General features: G+C 29.9%; 1 protein-coding gene across 2 annotated transcripts in view; it reads left to right on the forward strand.

The window, feature by feature from the left end:
• Window positions 1-22,736, forward strand: part of LOC130440964 (protein prickle-like) — a 332,550-nt gene that overhangs the window by 152,659 nt on the left and 157,155 nt on the right. Inside the window, exon 1 of one of the 2 annotated variants that reach the window (XM_056774380.1) lies at window positions 18,994-21,504. The exons of the other annotated variant lie outside the window; for it this stretch is intronic. Within the exon in view, the coding sequence (XP_056630358.1) occupies window positions 21,191-21,504 (314 nt within the window). The 5' untranslated portion in view covers window positions 18,994-21,190. Of the gene's footprint in view, window positions 1-18,993; window positions 21,505-22,736 lie in introns of those variants that run through there. 2 annotated transcript variants of the gene reach the window in all.

The following is a 22,736-nucleotide window of genomic DNA, read 5'->3' on the forward strand; positions in this document are numbered from 1 at the left end:
ACCCCTTATCAAATCGTTATTCTTTGGAAGTATCTAAAAAAGTGTTTTATCACAATAAAATAACGGAACTTTTGTTCAATTAGGTTCATTATATTGTTACAAACAAACATTACACAAAATGTTAGGGGTTAGTCAATAATCACAATTTGAACTGAACCATATACTGATTTTTCATATTTCTCCCATATTTGGTTAAAATTTAAATAGATAACCTTAATATTTTGTTGATGAATGAACCGAAGAGCCATGAGAATAAGACAAAAACAATTACATATGATAATTTGAAGAGAAATTCTAGTCTGCGGAAGAAATATTTCTAATTAGTTGATATGTGATTAAGAGTTTGGATGGCTGTATTACATTTAAAAAAAGATAATTATTATGAACGGTTAGTTTGAGCAAGAATGTATTGATTCATTTCTCAAAGGTTTATTTATTGCATTCTAGAAAGACTAAGATGAGAACAAAATTAATTGGTCGAAATGAAAACAGTTATCTTATTTATTTTATGTTGAGAATATCATTTCCAGTAAGTACACTTGAGCTGTTTTAATTACTCTCATAAAATAGGTATTGAAATAACTAGCTTGAAATGAGTAGAGGCTGTATTAATTGTGATTAATATCTCGAGGTACGTTCTCATATAAGAAAAATAATGTAAATCTTTGGAATACATAAGAACAATTACTTATTTTCCCATACACTGAACATCCAAAGTTTGGTAATAGTGAGTTTAAATCATTTTCCTGGAAAATTGATGTTTAGCATTATCTTTGAAATATGTACACTTGACGAGTTATTTGGAGAATTCTTGATAATATTCCATTCTTTATCTATACCTACACTTTTCTATTTCAGTTTATCGAGTTTAAATAACATCAACTTGAATTTTACCTGTTACGTCTCCACAAACGTTGAAAACCACTGAGTTATACGGTTTAATTATGATTTATTACATCCTCTCTTACGTCCATATTTATGTTGAATAACAATATCTATTGTTGAAGGATGAAGACCAAACAACTACATTTTTGTAGTTCTGTTATGCAGTTTCTCTATTTTTTAGTTAGTGAATTTATATCTTTGATGTATGTCATTCGATATAAAGGAAGAAATATTAGAAATATGAACAAAATGTGTCATTTTTATTTTATTATTGATATTGAAGCGACATGTGGACTCTAGTCATTATAATGCTAGTCATATATTCAAAAATGAAGTACAGTATTGAAAGTCATTGTGAAATTGTCAAATCGTCCTCGTGTAATTTACATTTAGAAAAGATATGTCCACTGGAATTCCGAGTTATTTTCAAATATCGAAATTCCCACATACTCCGTCTTCATAAAGAACACCCTATTGAGGATAATTTAGCGGCTCGTATATGCATGTAGAAAGATAGAGGCATACTAAACAAAATGTCAATAAATTTAAAGCCGTGACTAAAGAAGGAGGTGTCGAATTTTGCAGCATCTTAAAGCGGCGGCCGACTCGATGTGTGTTTAGTTATCGCAAAAACGTTCGCATTTATCCGCGTTGTCAAACACGTTTTCATTGTATATCGACAGATTATCGTGAACAAGTCACATATTTTCACAAATCGAAACTCAAGAAATACGGAGGTTGTATCATATGTACGATACTATGAATATTGAATCACTATCAACAATTAAAAATATTGGATCATACCGCAGTTTGGTTTTTTTTGTATATTTGACATAATGTGTATATGCGTATCGATGTTCCAACAACAATTGTTCCTTGGTTAAAAGGAAATTCAATCAATTGATATAATTTGTCATTGAATTCATCAATTTTTTCTATATTTTCCAAAAGCAGATTTATTGAATATTTAGTTTAAAATCATTATTTTGAGTTCTAAATAACAATCATCTAACTGATAAGGATACAAAAGATATGTTTAATACATTATTAAATACTATGTGAGAACAAACTGGAAATAAAATTAACCAACTGATTAATCGGCAGGTGAAAATATTGGTGTTTAATTAATTGTCAGCGGAGAAGGTATCCAAATTTCCTGCAATAGAATATAATTATAATTTGAAATATTCGTTGTGCTTTCTGTATACAGGATGTTTCTAAATTCATGCTACAAAATTTATGAAGTGATTGTCCATAAGAAATTAAGATGGGTCTTTCCCATAACAAAATTTCCTCAGCCCACTCCTTTCCGAGATATCACCCTTAAAAGGTGATGACCAAAATTGAGTTTCAATTTTTTTTTCTCTAAAATATCAGTTTTGCTAGAAACTTGGAATTCTGTAATTTTATTGCACTCCCAAAGTACTAATTTCACACCCTATATATTGTTTTTCCTTTTCAACCAATTTCTCTCACCCTACAAGGGTCACTATTAAATCGAATTTTGTAAGTTATCTTAAATTGGGTCATTTAACAACATCTCCATACTTAGTTCTTTAAGCTTATACAAATCATATACAGATCACGTGCCTCCTTTTTAATTTTCTGCAAATGTTCGAGCATTTTGAATGACAAATTTGGGTGTCTTGCTATGAAGCCTAAATTTCAATCGTGACCAGGAATGTTGCTCTTAAATGGGGTCTTCAATGATTTCAATGTTATGTATTTGCTTACTAGGCTGAAAAACTCCTTTTCACCGTATTGCAAACCCGTTCTAGCTCGACATACAAAACAATTTGGTACATTGTTTCCTATATCTATTGACAAAGCGGGACGGCGACCTGCACTCATGGTTGTAATCGGATTTCCGCTTTTAATTCGGTGGAATATAACAGCAATAGGCACATATTATGTTTGATATGCTTATCTATAAGCTTTGTTTTTATTCAATACATCATTGATAGCATGGATAAGATCTTCTTGAGTACATTTCTGAAGACTCAGTGGTTTTTTTATATAATTTCTCGCCGTGTTTCTGAAAAAAAAAGATTTGAAAGTTTCAAAAATCTTTAAATTCGCCCCAAAACGACATATTTTGGGGTAAATTTAAACATGTTCACTATTACCCCAAAATCAAGTTAACAGTTGCTGCGTCTCCTATTTTACAAGTTTTTAAGCAGCCCGCCAATAAAAATTTTTCCCATGCAACAAACAAGTCGGGGGCGACCAATATAGTGGAAGTAATTTCTACTGCCAAATTCAAGAGATATGCAAGTTGTTTACAATTGCCCCTGTTTACGATTCCCATCTGACACTAACGAAAATCATAAAAGAAATCTTTCGAATCCTCGTCCCCTTAAAAAATGATATTTCTTGTCGCTCGTAAGACCCCCCCCCCCAACATTTGGCTTTTATTCTTACAAGTTATAGTCTTCAGCCTTCATTAAGTTTAACTGACCTTCGTTTCGAAACATAAACATTCGCGCGGTCACACAGACACTGCCGATGGCCCAACGATGGCAATTACGGCCGCTTCTTGTAATTGCTTTGATTTGATATCGCATTGTTGATGAAGTTGCATAAATATACCCTAAGGATTTCTACATGTACATATGATTTCGCAGAACTTTCTGCCTTTGTGGTTTGTTAATTTGATTTCTCTTGTTTAAAAAATAAAAGTTTAATATATGTGTTTTTACTCGTAAAAAGAAAAAGATTGCTTCATTTTTTCATAATTCTATATATACAGGGTGATTCATTAAGAATTTCCAATCTCTGAGCTGTAGATACTAGACCTCAAAATATGATGATTCTGCTCAACATGCCTTATGCAAATATTGCTAGTTTCCGAGATACGGGGTGTTCAAAGTTTAAATTTAAATTTTGATTTTCGCAATAATTTTTTATGTTTTCACAATTTCTCTTTGAAAAATTGGCAATTTTAGGCTGAACTACAACTAAAAAAATATTAAAAAGCGTTAAATTCTACAAAAAAAGTTACTCTTCTTTGATTCGTGTAACTCAATCGGTTATCGAGTTATTTGCTTCTGAAAAGTTTAATGAATTTTAATTTTTTCATAAAAAAATTTTATTATTCCTTAATTATGTAACAATAACAAATTTGTAAACAAAAATAAAAAACTTCAAAGCAAATACTAAAAATGCCCACTATTTACTTCAATACACTTTATGATCCGCTTTCATAAAGATCTCTTAATATCAAAATCACATTCGTGAATTATTCCGGGGTTTAATTTTTCGTTTTCTTTTCAAGTAGGCTTGTGTTACTTTTAGACAGTTTGTGTAGAAGCAAAAAATGGATAATAATAGGAATAAGTAATACATTAGTATACCATTTATTAACAATTTAGTAATTAACAAGTATAATAGTTATTTATCAAACAATGCCTAGGCATAACGATTTTTCCAATAATGAGATGCGCGATATGATTTGTGAGTTTGCTCAGTCAAATTATAGTGGTCCAGCTGCGGCTCGAAAATAGTCACAATTATACCCAAATCTAAGACAACCCAATTAAAAACTGTACCGAAATCTTTACAACCGCTTAGGTGAAACGGGGTCTTTACGCTCTAAAACTGAGGACGGTGCTACAAAAAAAATCACTGCCGATGAAGAAGATGAAATTTTAATTTGTGTTACGGTGAATCCAGATATCAGTACTCGCCGATTAAGTCTGCAAATAGGTATAAGCCAATCATCTATTTTTAGAATACTAAAGAGGAAAAAATTGAATCCATATCATTACACTCCTGTTATTACCTCAAGATTTACGTAAGCGTCTACAATTTGCCCATTTTTTGCAAGATAAACCCAGATTTTCTGGAAACAATTCTTTTTACTGATGATTTACCAATAATCATTTGTGGGATTCTGAAATTCCACATGCTATGAGGGAAACACATTTTCAGCTCGATTTTAAGGTTAACATTTGGTGTGGTGTAATATGTGGGTATTTAATAGGTTTGAACTGCCAACCAATTTAAATGGACCTCTTTATTTAGATTTTCTTCAAGAACATTTACATGAATGACTAGAAGATATACCTCTCGCTTTAAGACCAAATATGTGGTTTTTGTACGACGGAACACCATCACATTATTCTTTACAAGTTCGTCAATACTTAAACGAACAGTTTCCGCATCGATGGATTGGTCGTAAAAGTGAGTTTGCTTGGCCACCAAGAAGCCCTGATTTAAATTCTTTGGATTTTTCAATTTGTTCGCAAATGAAGGCATTAGTTTACAAATTAAAAATTACTTCTCCTCCACAACTACGACGGAAAATAGAAGAAGCCGCGAATTTGATTAAAAATAATAGACAAGGATTATTTGATATTAAGAGATATTTACGAAAGTGGATCATAAAGTGTATAGAAGTAAATGGTGGGTATTTTGAGCTTTTGCTTTGAAGTTTTTTCTTTTTGTTTACAAATTTGTTATTGTTACATATTTAAGGAATAATAAAATTTTTTTATGAAAAAATTAATATGTATTGAACTTTTTAGAAGCAAATAACTCGATAACCGATTGAGTTACACGAATCAAAGAAGAGTAACTTTTTTTGAAGAATTTATTATTTTAGTTGTAAGTTTAGCCCAAAAAAAGTTTACTTTGATTTAATTAACACAATTAAGTGTAACTAGCGCCCTCTATTAGCAATGTTAAATTAGAGTGAAAATTATCATTCCTCATGCCAAAAAAAAACGTAAAATTGCCTATTTTCAAAGAGGAATTGTGGAAACATAAAAAATTATTGCGAAAACCAAAATTTAAATTTAAACTTTGGACACCCCGTATCTCGGAAACTATCAATATTTGCATAAGGCATGTTGAGCAGAATCATCATATTTTGAGGTCTAGAATCTACAGTTCAGAGATTGGACATTCTTAATGAATCACCCTATATATATATATATATATATATATATATATATATATATATATATATATATATATATATATATATATATATATATATATATATATATATATATATATACTACAAAAACAACTGTTGGCGTAGTTATCCACACATGAAATATCATATCTGATCTTCATGGATGGTTGGCTAAATTGAGTAGGTAACAACAATAATGATGTGAAGGATTTTCAGATACTCTAGACTTAGTCATCATCCTATAATTTGAAAATTAATACATTAAACGTATTTTTCTTGATTATGACTATCAAATGACAAACAATTTCATTACGATTCTACTATATATTTAAATTAAAATAAGGTGAGTTTTTCTATCTTAATGAGAATATGAGAAGTCTAGGTGTTGAATTAAAAGCAATGACGATGTTTTTCTTGTTGCCAATGAAATAGGAGATATTTCTCAACAGTTCTTGTGTTGTATGTTCAAGAAATTGCTGTTTGGAAATAGATAGATGAGACGATTGGATTTGTTGGGGGGAGGTTCTGGGTTTTTGGTAGGTTTTGATTGTCAAGTATTTTTGGATGGTACAAGATCTGATGAATGTAGCAGTGAGAATAACTTTTTTTTGGTCTAGAGTTAAAATGAGTTTGGAGATGGACATCTGCTTTTGTTGGAAGAATTGCGTCAGAGAAGGAAGATTTTCGGTTGAGTTTGTAGAGGATCTCGACATAATTGACACTTTCATTATCCTCAAATGGTATAAGTTAGTTTTGGTGGATGTTTTTTGAAAGTATCGGGAAAGTTGTATTTATGGTACTGCCGGACGCCGAATCTGAGGATTATCCTAATTCTGTTTGGAAGTTTGTTAATTTTTGAAGGGAGTTTCCTCGCTGGTTAAAGAATTCCTGATCCTTTTGATAAGCCAGTTAGTTTTCAATATTCACCTGAATCTGCATTTAAATTTTCTGGGGAAATTTTCCGGTGGCGTTATTTTGATTTTATTGTAAATCAGTGTTTTTTCGTTAGCGGAAATCACTTGTGGTTTTCTTTGGCTTCTTTAACCGTCGTCACTAATCATTGGACTCATTATTCAAACACAATAAGCCCCAAAGGGGCACTTTTTTTCGATCGGAGTTTTGGTTAGCCTTCAAAAGACACTTGCTAAGACACAATCTCCAATACAAGCTTTTCTGACACGAACAATTCGAAATAATTTGAGATGTCACAGATAGCTACGCTCATTCTTTCTTTCAGCTGATGAAAATAATTTTTCCAGAATGTACAAGGCTCCTATGGCTCCCATGGCCTTTGAAGACCTATTTATAATACATGAGATTTAATTTGTATTTTATACGTCTAAATCTTCTTAAATTTCCATCTTCAATGAAATCGATAATTTGTCAACGCTATTTCTATTAACTTATTAGATATCAAACAAGAGTTTTCATGAAAAAATATCTTTAAATGAATTTTTACATTACGACAGTAACAATAAGAGGTATTTTACAGTCAACGCGGTTTTTTTGATATTACTAATATTCTTTTGATTTGATATTACTAATATTCTTTTGATTTGATATTACTAAACATTTATAACAGAAATTAATCATTAAATAAAATAAGCATCAAAAACCCTTAAAATACAGTGAGATTTAATTGTCGCAACTACATTTTAAGCAATAATTGGCAAAATTATTATTAGGTAATATTCAAATTTTCACCATTACAAACAACCAAACCAACTTTACAAACCGATTGTTATTATAACTATTGGGATGTTCATCTATATCTATATTTGCATATACTGTGTGATACGGGTCAATACAATGAAAAAAAAAATTCCATCAATTTATCATTCCAGTACAGTGAGTTAGCAAAAGCAGAATCTAGTCATAACGGCTTATTTATTTGTATTGGTTCTATACGAGAAAATATATTGAGACAGGTTTTATTTGTATCAAAAACAAATAACAAGTGTGATTTCTCCGGAGGATACACGTATAAAAATACAGTTATTTAAGATATCGGAGAAAGTATATCTGGTATATATTTTTTCTTTCATTTGAATGGAAGATTAATGTATCTAAAAAATAATCAATCAATTTATAGTTGGAAAAAAGCTCGCGTCAAATTTTTAGGGACAGTTCTCCTTAAAAGTAAAGTATGTGCAACTGGAAGTGGTTAGAAGCTGACAATATAATAAACAGTTAAAGTAGTTCATGTTACGATTTTTTATGCCGATATACCTAATCAAATTAATAGTAGTTCACTCTCCGATTTTGGGACATTTTAGGATTATATACAAACATGAATAAACTATCATAATGAAGAACATTAGTTTAGGACATTGAAAAGAATTTTTCGAAATATTTATGGTGCTGGCACAAAAACTTTCTTCCACAATTTTATACATAAGAAAAACGTTGAGATGATTTGCTCAATGATTCCCATCAGATCTTAAAACGAAGTTTGTAATTTGTAGTAATATCAAATACAAATCCAAATAACTTTAAAAGAAGTCCGTACAACAGTAAAATTGTTCAAAAACGGGAAAGCGGCTAAATCAGGACGAGTAGTATCGAAATATGTCAAATACGGATCCGAAAAACTACTTCGAATACTACGAAATTCATTCCAGAGAGTGATAAATGGAGAAAGCATACCGGAAGAATGACTAATGCATAACAAATTGGAGAAAAAAAGAAAGAACAGGCAACATTCACAGCAGGAAGGTTGACAATAGATCACATTTACACAATTCAACAACACCTAAAAAAGAAATATGCCACACACGAAAACGTACACGTAGCATTAATCGCCCTGAAGAAGGCATTGAACAACTAAACCCTGTAAACAGAATTTTCAGCACAATGCAATGGTACAAAATATATTGCCATACGGCTCTGAAAACTAGGTGATTAATAAAAGGAATGAAAAAAATCACGAAGTTACATACGTATCAAGAATGTATTAAAAAACTGGCTCTTCTTCGGCTCATAAGATAAAAAAAATCGCTACAGGTAGTCAGAATGTCCACATTACTAAATCAGTGTTCGCAAATTAAGATAAGGTGGTGATCTGTAGATTAAGATAACTTTGAATTTAATTAAAATGCTAAAAATAATAAAATACAAGGTCCAGTTATTTTATAATGATAACAGCTTTACAGAATATCATTTTTATGATGAATATAACTTGTGTTCTGCGGAAACTCTAGAAATTTTTTATAAGCTCGCATATATTTATATGGTAATAATTTTTCTTCGTCGCATTAATATTATATTTATTCAGAATCACACAAATAAGTTTTCTTCGAATAATGTTTATTCTTCACTTGAGGCTAAAAATTTAAATATGAAACAATAAACTAATATATACTTTGATGTCCGTGATTATTCGATAGATAATTATTGGGTACAAATTCCGAAATGGCATTCATATATTCACTATTAAATCTATACGTTAATGTTTATGCAACATTTAGCATTGTTTAATTTCACACTATATTAATATACTCGTACTATATCTGTTGCTAGTTATCCGAAAAACTAGGTAGCTGTAGAGCTAGTGGACTCTAAACTTATGTTTATGCTGTAACTTGAAATATGAAAACATGAAAGCAAAGCTCCTACTTATATACCAATTCCTAGCTTTATATAGTACTACCTCTACAAATTCAATAAGTTACCTTATTTGAATTGATCTGACAAGTATACAAACATATTTTCTCTCTAAATCCAAGCTTTGTTTATTATTTTTTGTTTTTCTTGCATCATGACATATTTTAATAGCAATTTCTTGATAATTCAATGGACATTGTTTATGCTTTTCCAAAGATGTAAAACCGAGGATATTTTGTATTTTGTCCTATTCTTATAAGTACACAAATATTCCATAGATGTTCTACGTTGTGATAGGTTGGGAGGTCGTTACATTTAATGTATCCTCTATTCGTCATAATACTGATGACTAGAAATTTGTCTATTGAAAATATGTTTTCAGTATTCAGTATTTTCAACATATTGAATTATATTATCATCTAAAAATGAACAAATGTAGGATATGATTCCATAATCAAAATAGATATATCTGTTCTCAATAATTTTATATTAATATAATAATTATCAATACCATTGACAATTTTAGTTAATGGCTAATATCAAATTATACAAGCACACAACATATAGCTCTAGTCATAGAGATCAACACAATTCGCAAATTGCTCGTTTAACAAATTCAGGTGTTCCAAAAGTAATGATAATTGTCTATTTCTTATTGGAATATTCCAATATGAAACAGATTGAATTTTCTAATCCATGTACTTAAGAGAGCCTAGGTACGTCTACCTACTAAACCATTATTAAAGTGTATACTGAGATTAAATTCTAACAAATATTTATAGGTAATTATCAATTTCCAAGTTTTTCGCTTATTATTTCTATTTTTACTTAATAGGTGGAATCATGTCTAAGAGACTACTGAAACTTTTTCTAATACATATATCACCATATAGATTTATGAATTAAAAATTAATAATAGAATATTTGGAAAAGTAGTCTCACACTTTTCACAATAAATGATACTGATAAACATTTTTTTATTCCATATCTTAACTTATCAAGTTATCCGAACTTATCTAACTGAGAAATCTTTAACAGATAAGTTGGCTGATGTGTACTCAGTCCATTAGTCGGAGAATTAGTCTGAGTCAATGTGTACCAAAGTCGTCACAAGTCGTGTTTGGCCGTTTTTTCCTTTCTTTGTGCAAGCCAAGTCCTGCTTGATATAATTGACTCTATTGACTGATTGACTATCGTCTTTCATGAATAACAAATGAGAATACAATTACCAATCACAAATTTTATTGGCAGTGGTGTCGTCATCGATGTATTTTAAATATTGAAAACTGCATAGAATACTTCTTTGACTTTCAACGGTTGTTGAATATCATTTTCATTTTCGATTGAAGGTTTCTAATATACTACTACTAAATCTAGATAATTCAGTTAGGCGTGTTTGCATGAGAATTTTTGTGGAATCCGGAAGAACTAAGGCTATAACAAAGCAGGTAGAGAATAAGAGAAGACACGAAATTTTTCGAGGAGGTTTATAATTCCAACACCTTGATTAATTAAACAAACGGGATATTGTTTATTGTGTTTATTTTTCTATTTAAATATATATATATATATATATATATATATATATATATTTGTATATATTTCCAGATATCTTGAAAATTTATATTTTGTACATAGACAACTGAACTTAATTAGTATTCCTTCTAAAATGTATTTAACTTCAAACGATAAATACATATCATTAATAATTGAAATTAATATTTTTCTTCAAATAATATAGATGCTCATATTTTTAAGAATTTTGTACTAATAGAGTTACTACTTAAGTTTCGAGATAGACAAATATTTGATCTGCGGAAAAAATAAGAAATCATTGGGTGCCAAACAAAGACTGTACGTCTGTACGACTGACCATTCAAAACGTTTTTGTTTAGACTAATGTAGGAGAGCTCGCATTGGCGTGGTAGAAAATAAGTCGTCTTCTGCAATTTGTTTTCCTGATTTTTAAGAACACTTCTTGCAAACCCATACAGTGGATTATTGTTTAGTTTTGGATTTATATGCATAGATTCATGAATCGTCGCTAATCATGATCTTATAGACCTCTTTGGAATCACCGAGACTGAATTTTTGCAGTATTTTTGTGCACCAATGGACACGAGCTTTTTTGAGCGGTTATCAGATTATGCGGTATCCAAAGCGAACAAATATTTTTGATAGCCACATTTTCACGCAATATTAAATGTATATAAGTGGAATCAATGCCCACGTATGCCTCAATTTCACGGTGTGTCACATGACCATCTTACAATATCAGTTTGCGCACAGCATCGATGTTTTCTGGCACAATAGTCGATTTTGGACGACCTGGACGAAATTGATTCTGTAGCGAATGGCGACCACTATTGAATTCGGAAAACCAGCGAAACACGGCTGGTTCGAGATGGTGCTTCACTGCCAAAAGTCGAAGCGAGTTGATCGGTATACTCGTTTTGGCTTATTCCACATCGAAAGTTATAGAAAATCGACAATATTTGTGATGTAATTCCATCTTTTGGACAAGATGAATAATTCAAGTATATGTGAACAACTCAAATAGCACTCGTATGACAACACGTTCTAAGTACGTTCACCATTAAAAAAAAAACGACATATTCACATCAGTGTTGCAATATCTCAAAACTTAAGTAGCAACTGTATTATACTGTAGTAACTTTCATTTCTAAAATTTTTGGAAGTACACAAAATAACTAACGAATGAGAATAATTCATAATTATATTGCATAGTTGTACTGGCTCGATAGACTTGACTGTTTTAACTTACTCTTTTGGAATCTTTAATTGGATGATAATAAAGTTAGAGAGAATTAAAAGGATAACACAAAGAATGAAGGTGGAATAGACTTAATTGATCTTGTCAACCCACACTGTCAACAGGTGAAGACACTACGTGAATTCTTTTACAGAAAATCAGTAACCTCACCATTGCATCAGATTATACCCAAAGATGATAAAGAGTACTCACCCCTTAACCTATCAACGCAAGATTCTGACATCAAGTTGGCATTACACGGTAGACATCGTAATGACCTCAACCAGACGCATATTGACGAAGAAGCTCCAAACAGCAGGCTTATTAGCAGAACTCACTTTCAAAAACCAAAGGCTGCTTGATTGCTATCCAGGATCATGTTATCAAAACTAACAACTACATGAAAAATGTGATTGAAGATTCGAACACTGAATCTGATAAATGCAGTAAGTGTCAGAAAACATCAGGAACTATTTAATATATAACATCTGCTTGGAGTGTATTAGCTAATATTTACTATTTGCACCGACATAATCAAGTGTCCAACCTCATTCACCAGAAACTGTCCAGCAAGTCTTCTCAATTCTAATACATCGTAAGTACTAGCTGCAGAACGTGCGTGAAAATGACAATTTCAGACCGTACTACGACCACACAGGTGACAAATAATAGATCTGACATCGTGGCGGTTAATAGAAGAGTCAATTTTCAAACCCTTCTTGTCCAGTTTAATCTAATATTTGATATATTCGGATAAAAAAATGCAGAAGTGTTATAGTTTCTTTATTTTCAAAAATCAGTTATTTTCCAATTTCTGGGATTAAAATTTCTTAGTAATCTAATTTCTTTGTGTCTTCTTAGTTCTAATGTAAATGAGTTACTTCATTTGATGGACGACTTTAATTATGAACTAAATGTGATCATCACTTTTAATTAAGTTTTGACAAATTTTTTCTCTATCAATTTTCGTATTTGATAACGCATTTTTTTAATACACTGATGAAGATGATTCGATTAATCTCAAAAAACTATTAATTAAAATGACGATTATAATTCATTGATAATTTTCCAAAACTACCCAATTTCTCTGCCATGGCTTGAAAAGGATAAAGCATTTCTTTATGATGATGTAAATATCTCTGGAGTATTCCATCCTCATCATGATAAATTAGAAATTGAACAGAATAATGTAGTATAAACATATGCTCAATTTACGTGATATTTACAAATATATAAATTTTTACTTCACCTGTATTCTAGAATAGTGTTCATTAGAAGCGGCGTAGACAGTAAACATTTACTTTGTAATTACGAAAAGAGAGTTACCTTTTTCTGCGCCATTGAACTGGAAAACGTATTAGATATTAGTTTATGAGACGCATACTGCGTCCCGCGTTCTTCCACACCTCATCTTTATATCTATAGTTCAATATTATGATTCCCATAATCCTAAGAGGTAAGAAATATTGAATCTATAATTGTCTATTTGTGTGCGCTTGTTTATGTGTCTCAGATATTTATCGAAACAAGAATATCAATCTGTCAGTATACTCTCCTTCACAGTGAAAATGATAGTATTTTATTTAAAAAAACATTATAGAAAAAATAATATTCAAAAATAACTATTTCTTTAGAATTTTATTGAAAGCATTTGTCTCTAAGAATGGTTTTAATAAAACAGGTTGATGTTGACAAAAATACAGAAATGTATACTGGTCAATTATGATCTATCAATTTTTAATAAATAATTAGCTGAAAAATCTGCTATTGAAACAAAATGTGATAAAGTTAAAAAATTGTTGAAATATGGAAACAAAAAGTTGAAGAGTGAAAAAACATAAGAAAACGATAAATTGTGGGCCTTTGTATCCCGCTGCTTCTGAACTCCTTACTCACAATATTATTAAATACCACCAAATGTTTTATTGTTTCATCTGCTGTCCAAAAAAGTCAAAGATCCTTCGAATTTTCAAGTTGATAGGTTGGTTAAAAGTTGGTGGAAATTTGATTGGAGAATTTTTTCTGAACTGTTAAATAAATTTTGGTAATGAATATTATGAAATAAATAGAATGTCCATGTTAAAAACCTAATTTTCCAAAAATTTAATCATACGTAGAATGGATATCAGAATCGAATAAGAAACAATATTTTAGTTTTATGTTTGCTCTACGTTCACACAATAGTTCAATGTATTCCAAATATTTTGCAGTGTAATCGCGTAAATGTTTATTTATCTATTTCAGTAGGGGTACATGAAAAATGTTCTTAATATGTCTCTAAAAGAAAAAGTGACGCACGAACTTTGCGTCCTGGAAGGCCAGGGTATAAAGCGAAGAAATGTTTTGTTAAGTGAGCGAATTTTTTCCGTACCTTGTTCTAGCACGGCTGTGAAAATTTTTCATATTTCAAATTATTTCATGGCTCATTCTCCATTTGGGTAGTTACTGATCTGAATTCATTAAGGATAAAATAAATCTATTGAACTAGTGCTGCCAAGCCAGCAGAAAACTGCGATTATTTTTATATTTAAATCATACTTGTAACTATAATACTTTTGAATGAATCTGGTTTTGAAAATTATTCTTCTATTGTATATCTATATCTTGGATATTTATCCCAAATAATTTGCCTAAGTTACTAAGAGCCTAAAACCCTACTTTTCATTTGGTTTGCTTACTTATTTTCCACGTACGATCTAAAATTACTTCGATTTAAATGATTCTCAATTCATTTGGCTTAGATATATCATATTTCACATCGGGTGAATATTTTAATCTATTAACAGTGAAAATAGAAATTCTAAATATAATGATCAATTAGGAATATCTCAAAAAATTATATTCTTGCAGGATGGGGACTATATTCGATATTTAAATCTATGATAACAATGTCTAGTCAGGCTGATCAACAATAATTTCGCCTTTATTAACAAGTCAATAATGATTTCCATGTCTTTAATAACATTATTTCTAATGAGGTTCATATGAATGAATGGTGAAATAATATAACTCCCACTCAATGAAAGGTTATCTACCCATGAATTTATCACACCTTATGTAACTAAAACTATCTTTCCAACTATATATGAAGGATAATTTGATTATAATTCTCATTTATCAGTGAAATTAGAATTAACGATTGACGTTCCAACCTAACTTTGGTCTTCATCAAAGTATTACCTAAAATTAACACACCTCATATTTAAACTAATTGATTATTCAATCTGTTTCTACGTAAACATGGTGCGTCCTTGATTTAAGTTATTATACAGTGCTTTTCAGATAAAAGTATCCACCTTTAATAACTTTTGTAATACTGGTATTTAGAAAAAATCCAAAAACACATCAATTTATGTTGGAAGGGGCAAGCATTATGGCTTATTTAAACTTACTGGAAAAGCCACCCTCTCACCCCTAGCAGCATCCCCTTTATTTTTTTAAATTACTTTTCATATTTTTTATGTAAAATTTGGATACTCCTCTTTGACCTAATTTCAAAAATGTATAATACTTGTAGGTTAAAGTGGTTAGTTTATGAGATAAACAATTTTTCTTTTAAGAGCACAAATTTTACTTATTATTTACTTTCACCTTATTTGCCTGTACTAAAATGGGTTGTACAACATTTCAAACTCTTTAATCTTTTTAACTGGGCTATTTATTATGAAGTTACAATAAGTGTTCAAAATGAGTACCATTCACTTCCATACAATGGTATAATCTATTTTGAAATGCCTCTCTGACATTGCTTAATACGGCTGGATTTAATTGTCGACATTCATTTTCTATCCTATCTCGTAAATCATCCAGATATTCTGGTTGGGTAGCATAAACTTTTGTTTTTAAATACCCCCATAAAAAGAAGTATAGGGGTGCTAAATCCGGTGACCTAGGTGGCCACTCCATCATCTGCCCCCTTCTACCTATCCAACGAGCGGGGAATGTTTCGTTTAAAAATTGTCGGACAGGCATAGCATAGTGTGGGGGAGCTCCGTCTTGTTGAAATACCAGTAAATCTTCGGAAAGGTTATCATCATTTTCTATTATTGTTGTAATACGTGGGTCAACCCCTTCCCTGAGTAACACAAGATATGATTCACCATTTAAATTTCCGTTGATGAAGAAAGGTCCGACAATGTGGTCACCTAGGATACCACACCAAACGTTTAACTTTTGGGGATGTTGTGTATGGAATTCACGCTTAATATGTGGATCACTATCAGCCCAATATATACAATTATGCCTACTTACTAAGCCATTTAATGACCATGAGCATTCATCAGAAAAGCAAATATTGTTTAACAATTGTGGATTGTTATTGATAATTTGCGTCATTGATTCGCAAAACTCTAGACGACGATCAAAATCATCTTCATTCAACTCGTGCACCAACTTAACTTTGTATGGGTGGTACTTGAATTTATGTAGAACTCGGAAAACTGTAGAAGATGAAACACCGATCGCTCTACTTATTATTGACAACGATTGGGGTTGTTGAGCCTCTAAGCTGACTTGCCCTAAAATTGCCACTAGGATTGCTTCGTTATTTACGAGTCCCTCTCGCTTATGCACTTTATTGCAAACAGACCCTGTTGTGGTAAATTTCTCCATCAGTTGAATTACATACTTATGAGTTTCATGTCTTCCGTCATGTAATTCGTTGAATATTCTAGCAGCAGCTCTTGCACAATTATTATTTTGGTAGTATAAACCTACAATTTCAATTCTTCCTTGCAAAGAGTAAACCATTTCAGAGAAACAAAATAAATAATGTATCAAATTACACTATCAATAGTGACTACAAATTCTAGTTGACAATGTCAAACTTTAATAAAAAGTAGAGTTTTTTGTTGTTTGGATTTTTTAAGTAGAATAAATAGCACAGTTAAAAAGATTAAAGAGTTTGAACTGTTGTACAACCCATTTTAGTACAGGCAAATAAGGTGAAAGTAAATAATAAGTAAAATTTGTGCTCTCAAAAGAAAAATTGTTTATCTCATAAACTAACCACTTTAACCTACAAGTATTATACATTTTTGAAATCAGCTCAAAGAGGAGTATCCAAATTTTACATAAAAAATATGAAAAGTAATTTAAAAAAATAAAGGGGATGCTGCTAGGGGTGAGGGGGTGGCTTTTCCAGTAAGTTTAAATAAGCCATAATGCTTGCCCCTTCCAACATAAATTGACGTGTTTTTGGATTTTTTCTAAATACCAGTATTACAAAAGTTATTAAAGGTGGACACTTTTATCTGAAAAGCACTGTATACAAAAACGTTCTCAATTTAAATTATTACCTGATTGTTTGGAAATCGTTTTCATTATTGAGGATAGGAAACTAAATTGCTGCACAATGTTGTAGAGAGATGGTAAAATAAAATGAAACTTTGGTATTTAAATAAATAATTGTAAACGTGAGAGTATATGAAATGAGGTTTGAAAAAAAAATATTATAATAAAGATACAATAAAAATAGGTTCTGCTGAATCAAATTTTATCTTTTCCATTTAATATAATTATAAATTGGAATTTATTCAAAATAATTTATAATTTAATAATTTTTCTATTACAAGATTTTTAATTGTTTTTAACTATGATTGATAAGTAGTAATGAATGTGACTGGAATTATTTCATTTTTTTATCAATGATATATGGTTCTTGAGATACTGGTTCATCGAAAAGTTTTTTCTACTTGTCTATTCATTTAAAATACTGACTGTATCAAAATCCGTAAAATGTTCCTCACCAACTATATAAGGAATATATTCTTTCGTTTTCTTGTACTCAATTCCGTTACAAGGATTTTATCGGCATTATATTATATTTTTTTTGGTATCTATCCTACGTATATATCATCACAATTATTCCAAGGGAACTCATATATAGAATTATTTTATCTATTTTTTTGATGTTTCCGATATTGTAATACTTGAATACATATTCAAAATACCTCGAATTTGAGGACGAATTATATAAACAAATTGGTGGCTACTATTTAGAAGCATCAGTATATAGTTTTATCGCATGTATGAATGAAAAACCTAAACATTAATATTCTATTTTTTCTCGTTATATAGATTACCGGATCAATGCTTCATCAAAAAATATTATCCAAAACATTAGACAGTTGTAACAACATACGAATATTAGTTCACATCCAAGATTGATTTTTGATGATGGTACATTACATGAAATCAATAACTGGAACTGCCAGTTCCTTGGAATAATTATATTGTTGTTTATGTTAAACAAACATCACAATATTCGTAAAATAGATAAAATGTCGTAAATATAATAAAAAATATATAATATCACTAATAAAATATGGATGATTAAAAAAAATTTTTCGATTCATATGAAAAAAAAAATATAAATCTAAAATGGATGAAAAGACTTCAGGAATTTAGACAAAATTTGAAATTTTATTCTAGAAATTCGATTATTAAACGATCCATGATTTTATTTCGAAATTCATGTAGTGAGAGCTATAATTATATTAGACTTATCAATTTCATAAAACCTTCTTATATGGCTTTATAAAAATAATAATCCTCTATACTTATTAATATAAACGTTTCTATTATTTCTAAAAAAAAATGTTTCAAACCATCCGGCGCGCTGATTAAACCGATACAAATTAATTATCTACTACAAAAAACTCCAAAGCACCTGTCATATTTAACACATGGTTTATTTCTTAGAATTATTTCTTTTATTCGCAGGTGGTCTTGTGAATATACACAACTAGGAAATGTTTATTTAGTTGTTCAGGCGATTAACAGAAAAAGATTAAGGAAAGTTAACACAGAAGAAAAAGATGAAACATAGTGTGTAGTGTAAAGTGTGACGGGTGGCAAATTGACCTGGGAAGTGACATTAAGTAATGAAATCAATTTTCGACATGTATTTTATATTCTCGCTTTTGGAATATTCAACGGTAATACTCATAGGACTTTTTCTGAAACTGGAATGTTCACTTTGTTTAGTAGTTACTAACTTTATCCAGAAGTATATTTATTACCTCATCTATAAATGTGATTGTTCTGGGATTGTGGTAATGAAACATCAAAGTGTACTTTTTAGACGTATTCCAAGCTTTAGAATAATTATTCATCATCAGGGACTGAAATTATGGTCGAAATATAATATAAAAATATAGGATATCCGGATATTGAAAGATTGAAAATTACATTAATAAATAGAGAATTGCGGTATTACAAATTTTCTCGGAAATATTAAATTCATTTGATACAAAAACCAGCTTCAAAATGATAACAGTATATCCGGTATTGTATTTTCACAATCTCATTAGAAATCATGATACTTTAATACTATAACTCAAATGTTACAAAATCAATAATTATTCATTTCGATAAAAAGAATCCCTTGTTTTTCTAGTTGAATTTTCGGTTCCAGCCTTAACAAGTTTCCCCACTTCATTTCTTTTTTTCCTACTTTTGTTAATTGTATGTCATTTCTAAACACAACCACATTGTGATGTCTTACAAATTCCTTCGAGCATTTTTTCCAAGTTGTCTTTTAATTTTAGCACGAAAGTTTTTGAGCATTAAATTTGGATTACCTATATTTCGGTTACGATTCGTCCTCCTTGTGATATCTTGACTAATTTTGAATTCTATAATTTCAATAACTTTCTAAGGTGTACATAATACATTTATATGTGATTTTGGTTTCATATTATTGCTTGTTTATCAAACTTTAATTGTGATATTTAAATTCTATTATAACGGAATCTCAGTACATTTCATTTTAAAAACAGAAAAAATATCCAATGAAAGAAATTGACGTCCTTCAATATCCATCATTTGACTTAAGTAATATATAAAATATAAAGTTAGTTTAATGTAACTAATGTACTAGTCTTTGCAAATTTGGTTTTCTTATATATTGAACAAAAATAATCAAAGAGTGTTTGATCATTCGAACATACTTATTTATTTTCTTAATTAATTAACTTGATACAATAAATTGAATGATGTGAACTAGTTTATAACATAATATAATGAAACTTGACATAAACGATGCTTTGAATATTCCATATATCACCTACCTCTAACAAACAATGTCATGTCACCATCAACGGTGTTATCATTTTATTTTCACGTCATTGAAATTTTATCTGACTTTCATAACATTAGTTTTGTTCACATGTATATTAGTCTTGTTATATTTCATTTTGGTTTTTTTGTTTCCATTATCATATTTCCCAGTATCATATGAAATATCCTGATTTATTGTGATAAAATCATAAATATCACATAATATGAAATTAAATAAATAGAAAGTATTCAAATATGTTGTTCTAGAAAAACTGATATCTTTTAGAGAATATCTAACTTATCACTTGTCGATGTGTTCGAAAAATATTTTTTTTTAAATTCAGTAGAATCCAAAGGTTGCTATAATCCAGCTTCCTAAATCCGGCTATTGTTTATTTTTTCCAATTTGTATTGACTGTTTATTCATAACTAAATTAGAATTTCTGAAACCGTTGGTGATATTCATACTGAACACACATTCATATTTCAAAATAATGTTCCTCTATTATTTGGCCACTTTCGATTGTTATATATGATTATAATTACAATTTCCACTGAAGTAAATTTCTCTCCAATACAGAAATAACAAAACTATTAATCTGAGGTATTCGAAAAATAATTATTGTGTAATAATGACATTTTTTTTTGGTGTTGGTTGGTTTTTTTAGTTTGAAATTTAGGACATAGTCAACTCATACATATTTGTAGTTTAAAACATGCACTTACCATTAAAAAATGAATTTTTAGAGACTAATTTGAAAGCTATGCTGTTTCGATATGTGGTCTTGAAAATTATTCTACTAATTAATATATAACAAAATTACAATTTTTCAGATTTATTAAACCCAGAAAACTGGTTTGTAAAATCTAATATATTTTTGATGAAACTAGTTGGCTTAGTGAAATTATTTTAAAAACATATAAAACTCTTGCTCCAGTTAGACATCCAAATGTCGAACACCGCTTTGAAACGGGAAAATACCAGTGCTTCGGCAAATGTGTTGATGTGCCGTCAATGGTGGAAAGTGTGTTGGATGTACGGTGATCAAGAAAAATATTATCGACAACTGTACGGTAAAAAATCGGAAAATAACGAAAAAAGTTCGAGTCAAGGATTACAATACTTTCAAAATTTTTACGAAAATGCGTTAGCAGATGAAAAAAATGAGACTCGAGTGTGTGAAAGTTTTAGTGTTGATGAAATAAGGACGCCGTCACCTAATAAAGATGAGAACAGTTCACCAGGAAGCTTGGAATTAGATGAGTAAGTTTTGATAATAATATAAGAAAATAATAAAATTCAATTGATAGCTAGAATGATATCTATTCTATTCCTAATTTTTGACAAATCAATTTAAAATCAATTGTATCAACTAATTATGTAGTAAAACGTAATATACTACCAGAAAATATGTGGCCTTCCACTTCCATCATTTAATTTTAACACAAAAATTTCACTTATCTCTTTATATATTTAATATAGTTAAGGTTATAATGATAATATTCTTGTAGATTGGTAATAGTATTGAATCTTGAATCATATTCAAATGATCTCGCTTTAGTTTTAAAAAAGTTTCTATTGTAAAATTTGGTTTTCCTAAATTTAGAAACTTAAGAGGTAATCCATTTACAAACCAATGATTACTCACAATATATCAGTTTTGCAACTTTATTATTGAATTTGAGTAATTTCAGTCAATATAAAATTTGATTTATTACGCGTAGATGATTCTTGTTGTTAAATGTCAATATTTCGTTCTATAGCTTTTTAAGAAAAAAGGTCTAATTTTTAACACTATATTAGCTTCACCTGTATGTTGTTTTGCTTGTGAGCTTGTTTGTAACTTTTCTTTGGACTAAGAAAAAGTGGTTTATTTAATAAAAATTTCGTGTTGGAATTTAGGACTACACCGTTACGGATCGATACAAGCTTCGACGAGCGAAGCCATTATACAAGGGTAGTATCAATAAAGATACTATAATGTTAAAAAAATTAAAAACACACTTTTAAAGCACATCAAACTAAAAAAATAATTTTTAAAGAAAGCTTAAAACCATAATGAATGAAAATTACTAGTATTATTGTGAAAAAAGTGTGGGGCGTTTTGTTCCATATTTCTCATGAATCGAGCGCCCGATGCTTTTTCCATAATAATCTAGTATTTTTTATTCATTATTATTGTAAGCTCACTTTCAAAATTATTTTCAGCTTTTTAGTTTGATGTGCTTTAACAGCGAATTTTTTTAGTTTTTTCAAACTATTTATTCTTGTAGCAGATCAGAAAGTTATTTTTTTTGCATAAATTGTAATTCGTCACTTGTTTCATATTTCATAGAATGTGATATTTTTTTATCGATCTGAGACGTAAATTATTTTGATGCTTTCTAAAATAAGTGATAGAAATGTATTTCCTGATAAAAAGCGTGTGCCAGGAAACTTTGTACGAAGTGATATGTTGGAATTCGAATCATCTAAGACGCACTCAAAAATAATTT

This window comes from Diorhabda sublineata, chromosome 3 (genome assembly GCF_026230105.1).
Source record: "Diorhabda sublineata isolate icDioSubl1.1 chromosome 3, icDioSubl1.1, whole genome shotgun sequence".
In the NCBI taxonomy this organism is placed as follows: domain Eukaryota; kingdom Metazoa; phylum Arthropoda; class Insecta; order Coleoptera; family Chrysomelidae; genus Diorhabda; species Diorhabda sublineata.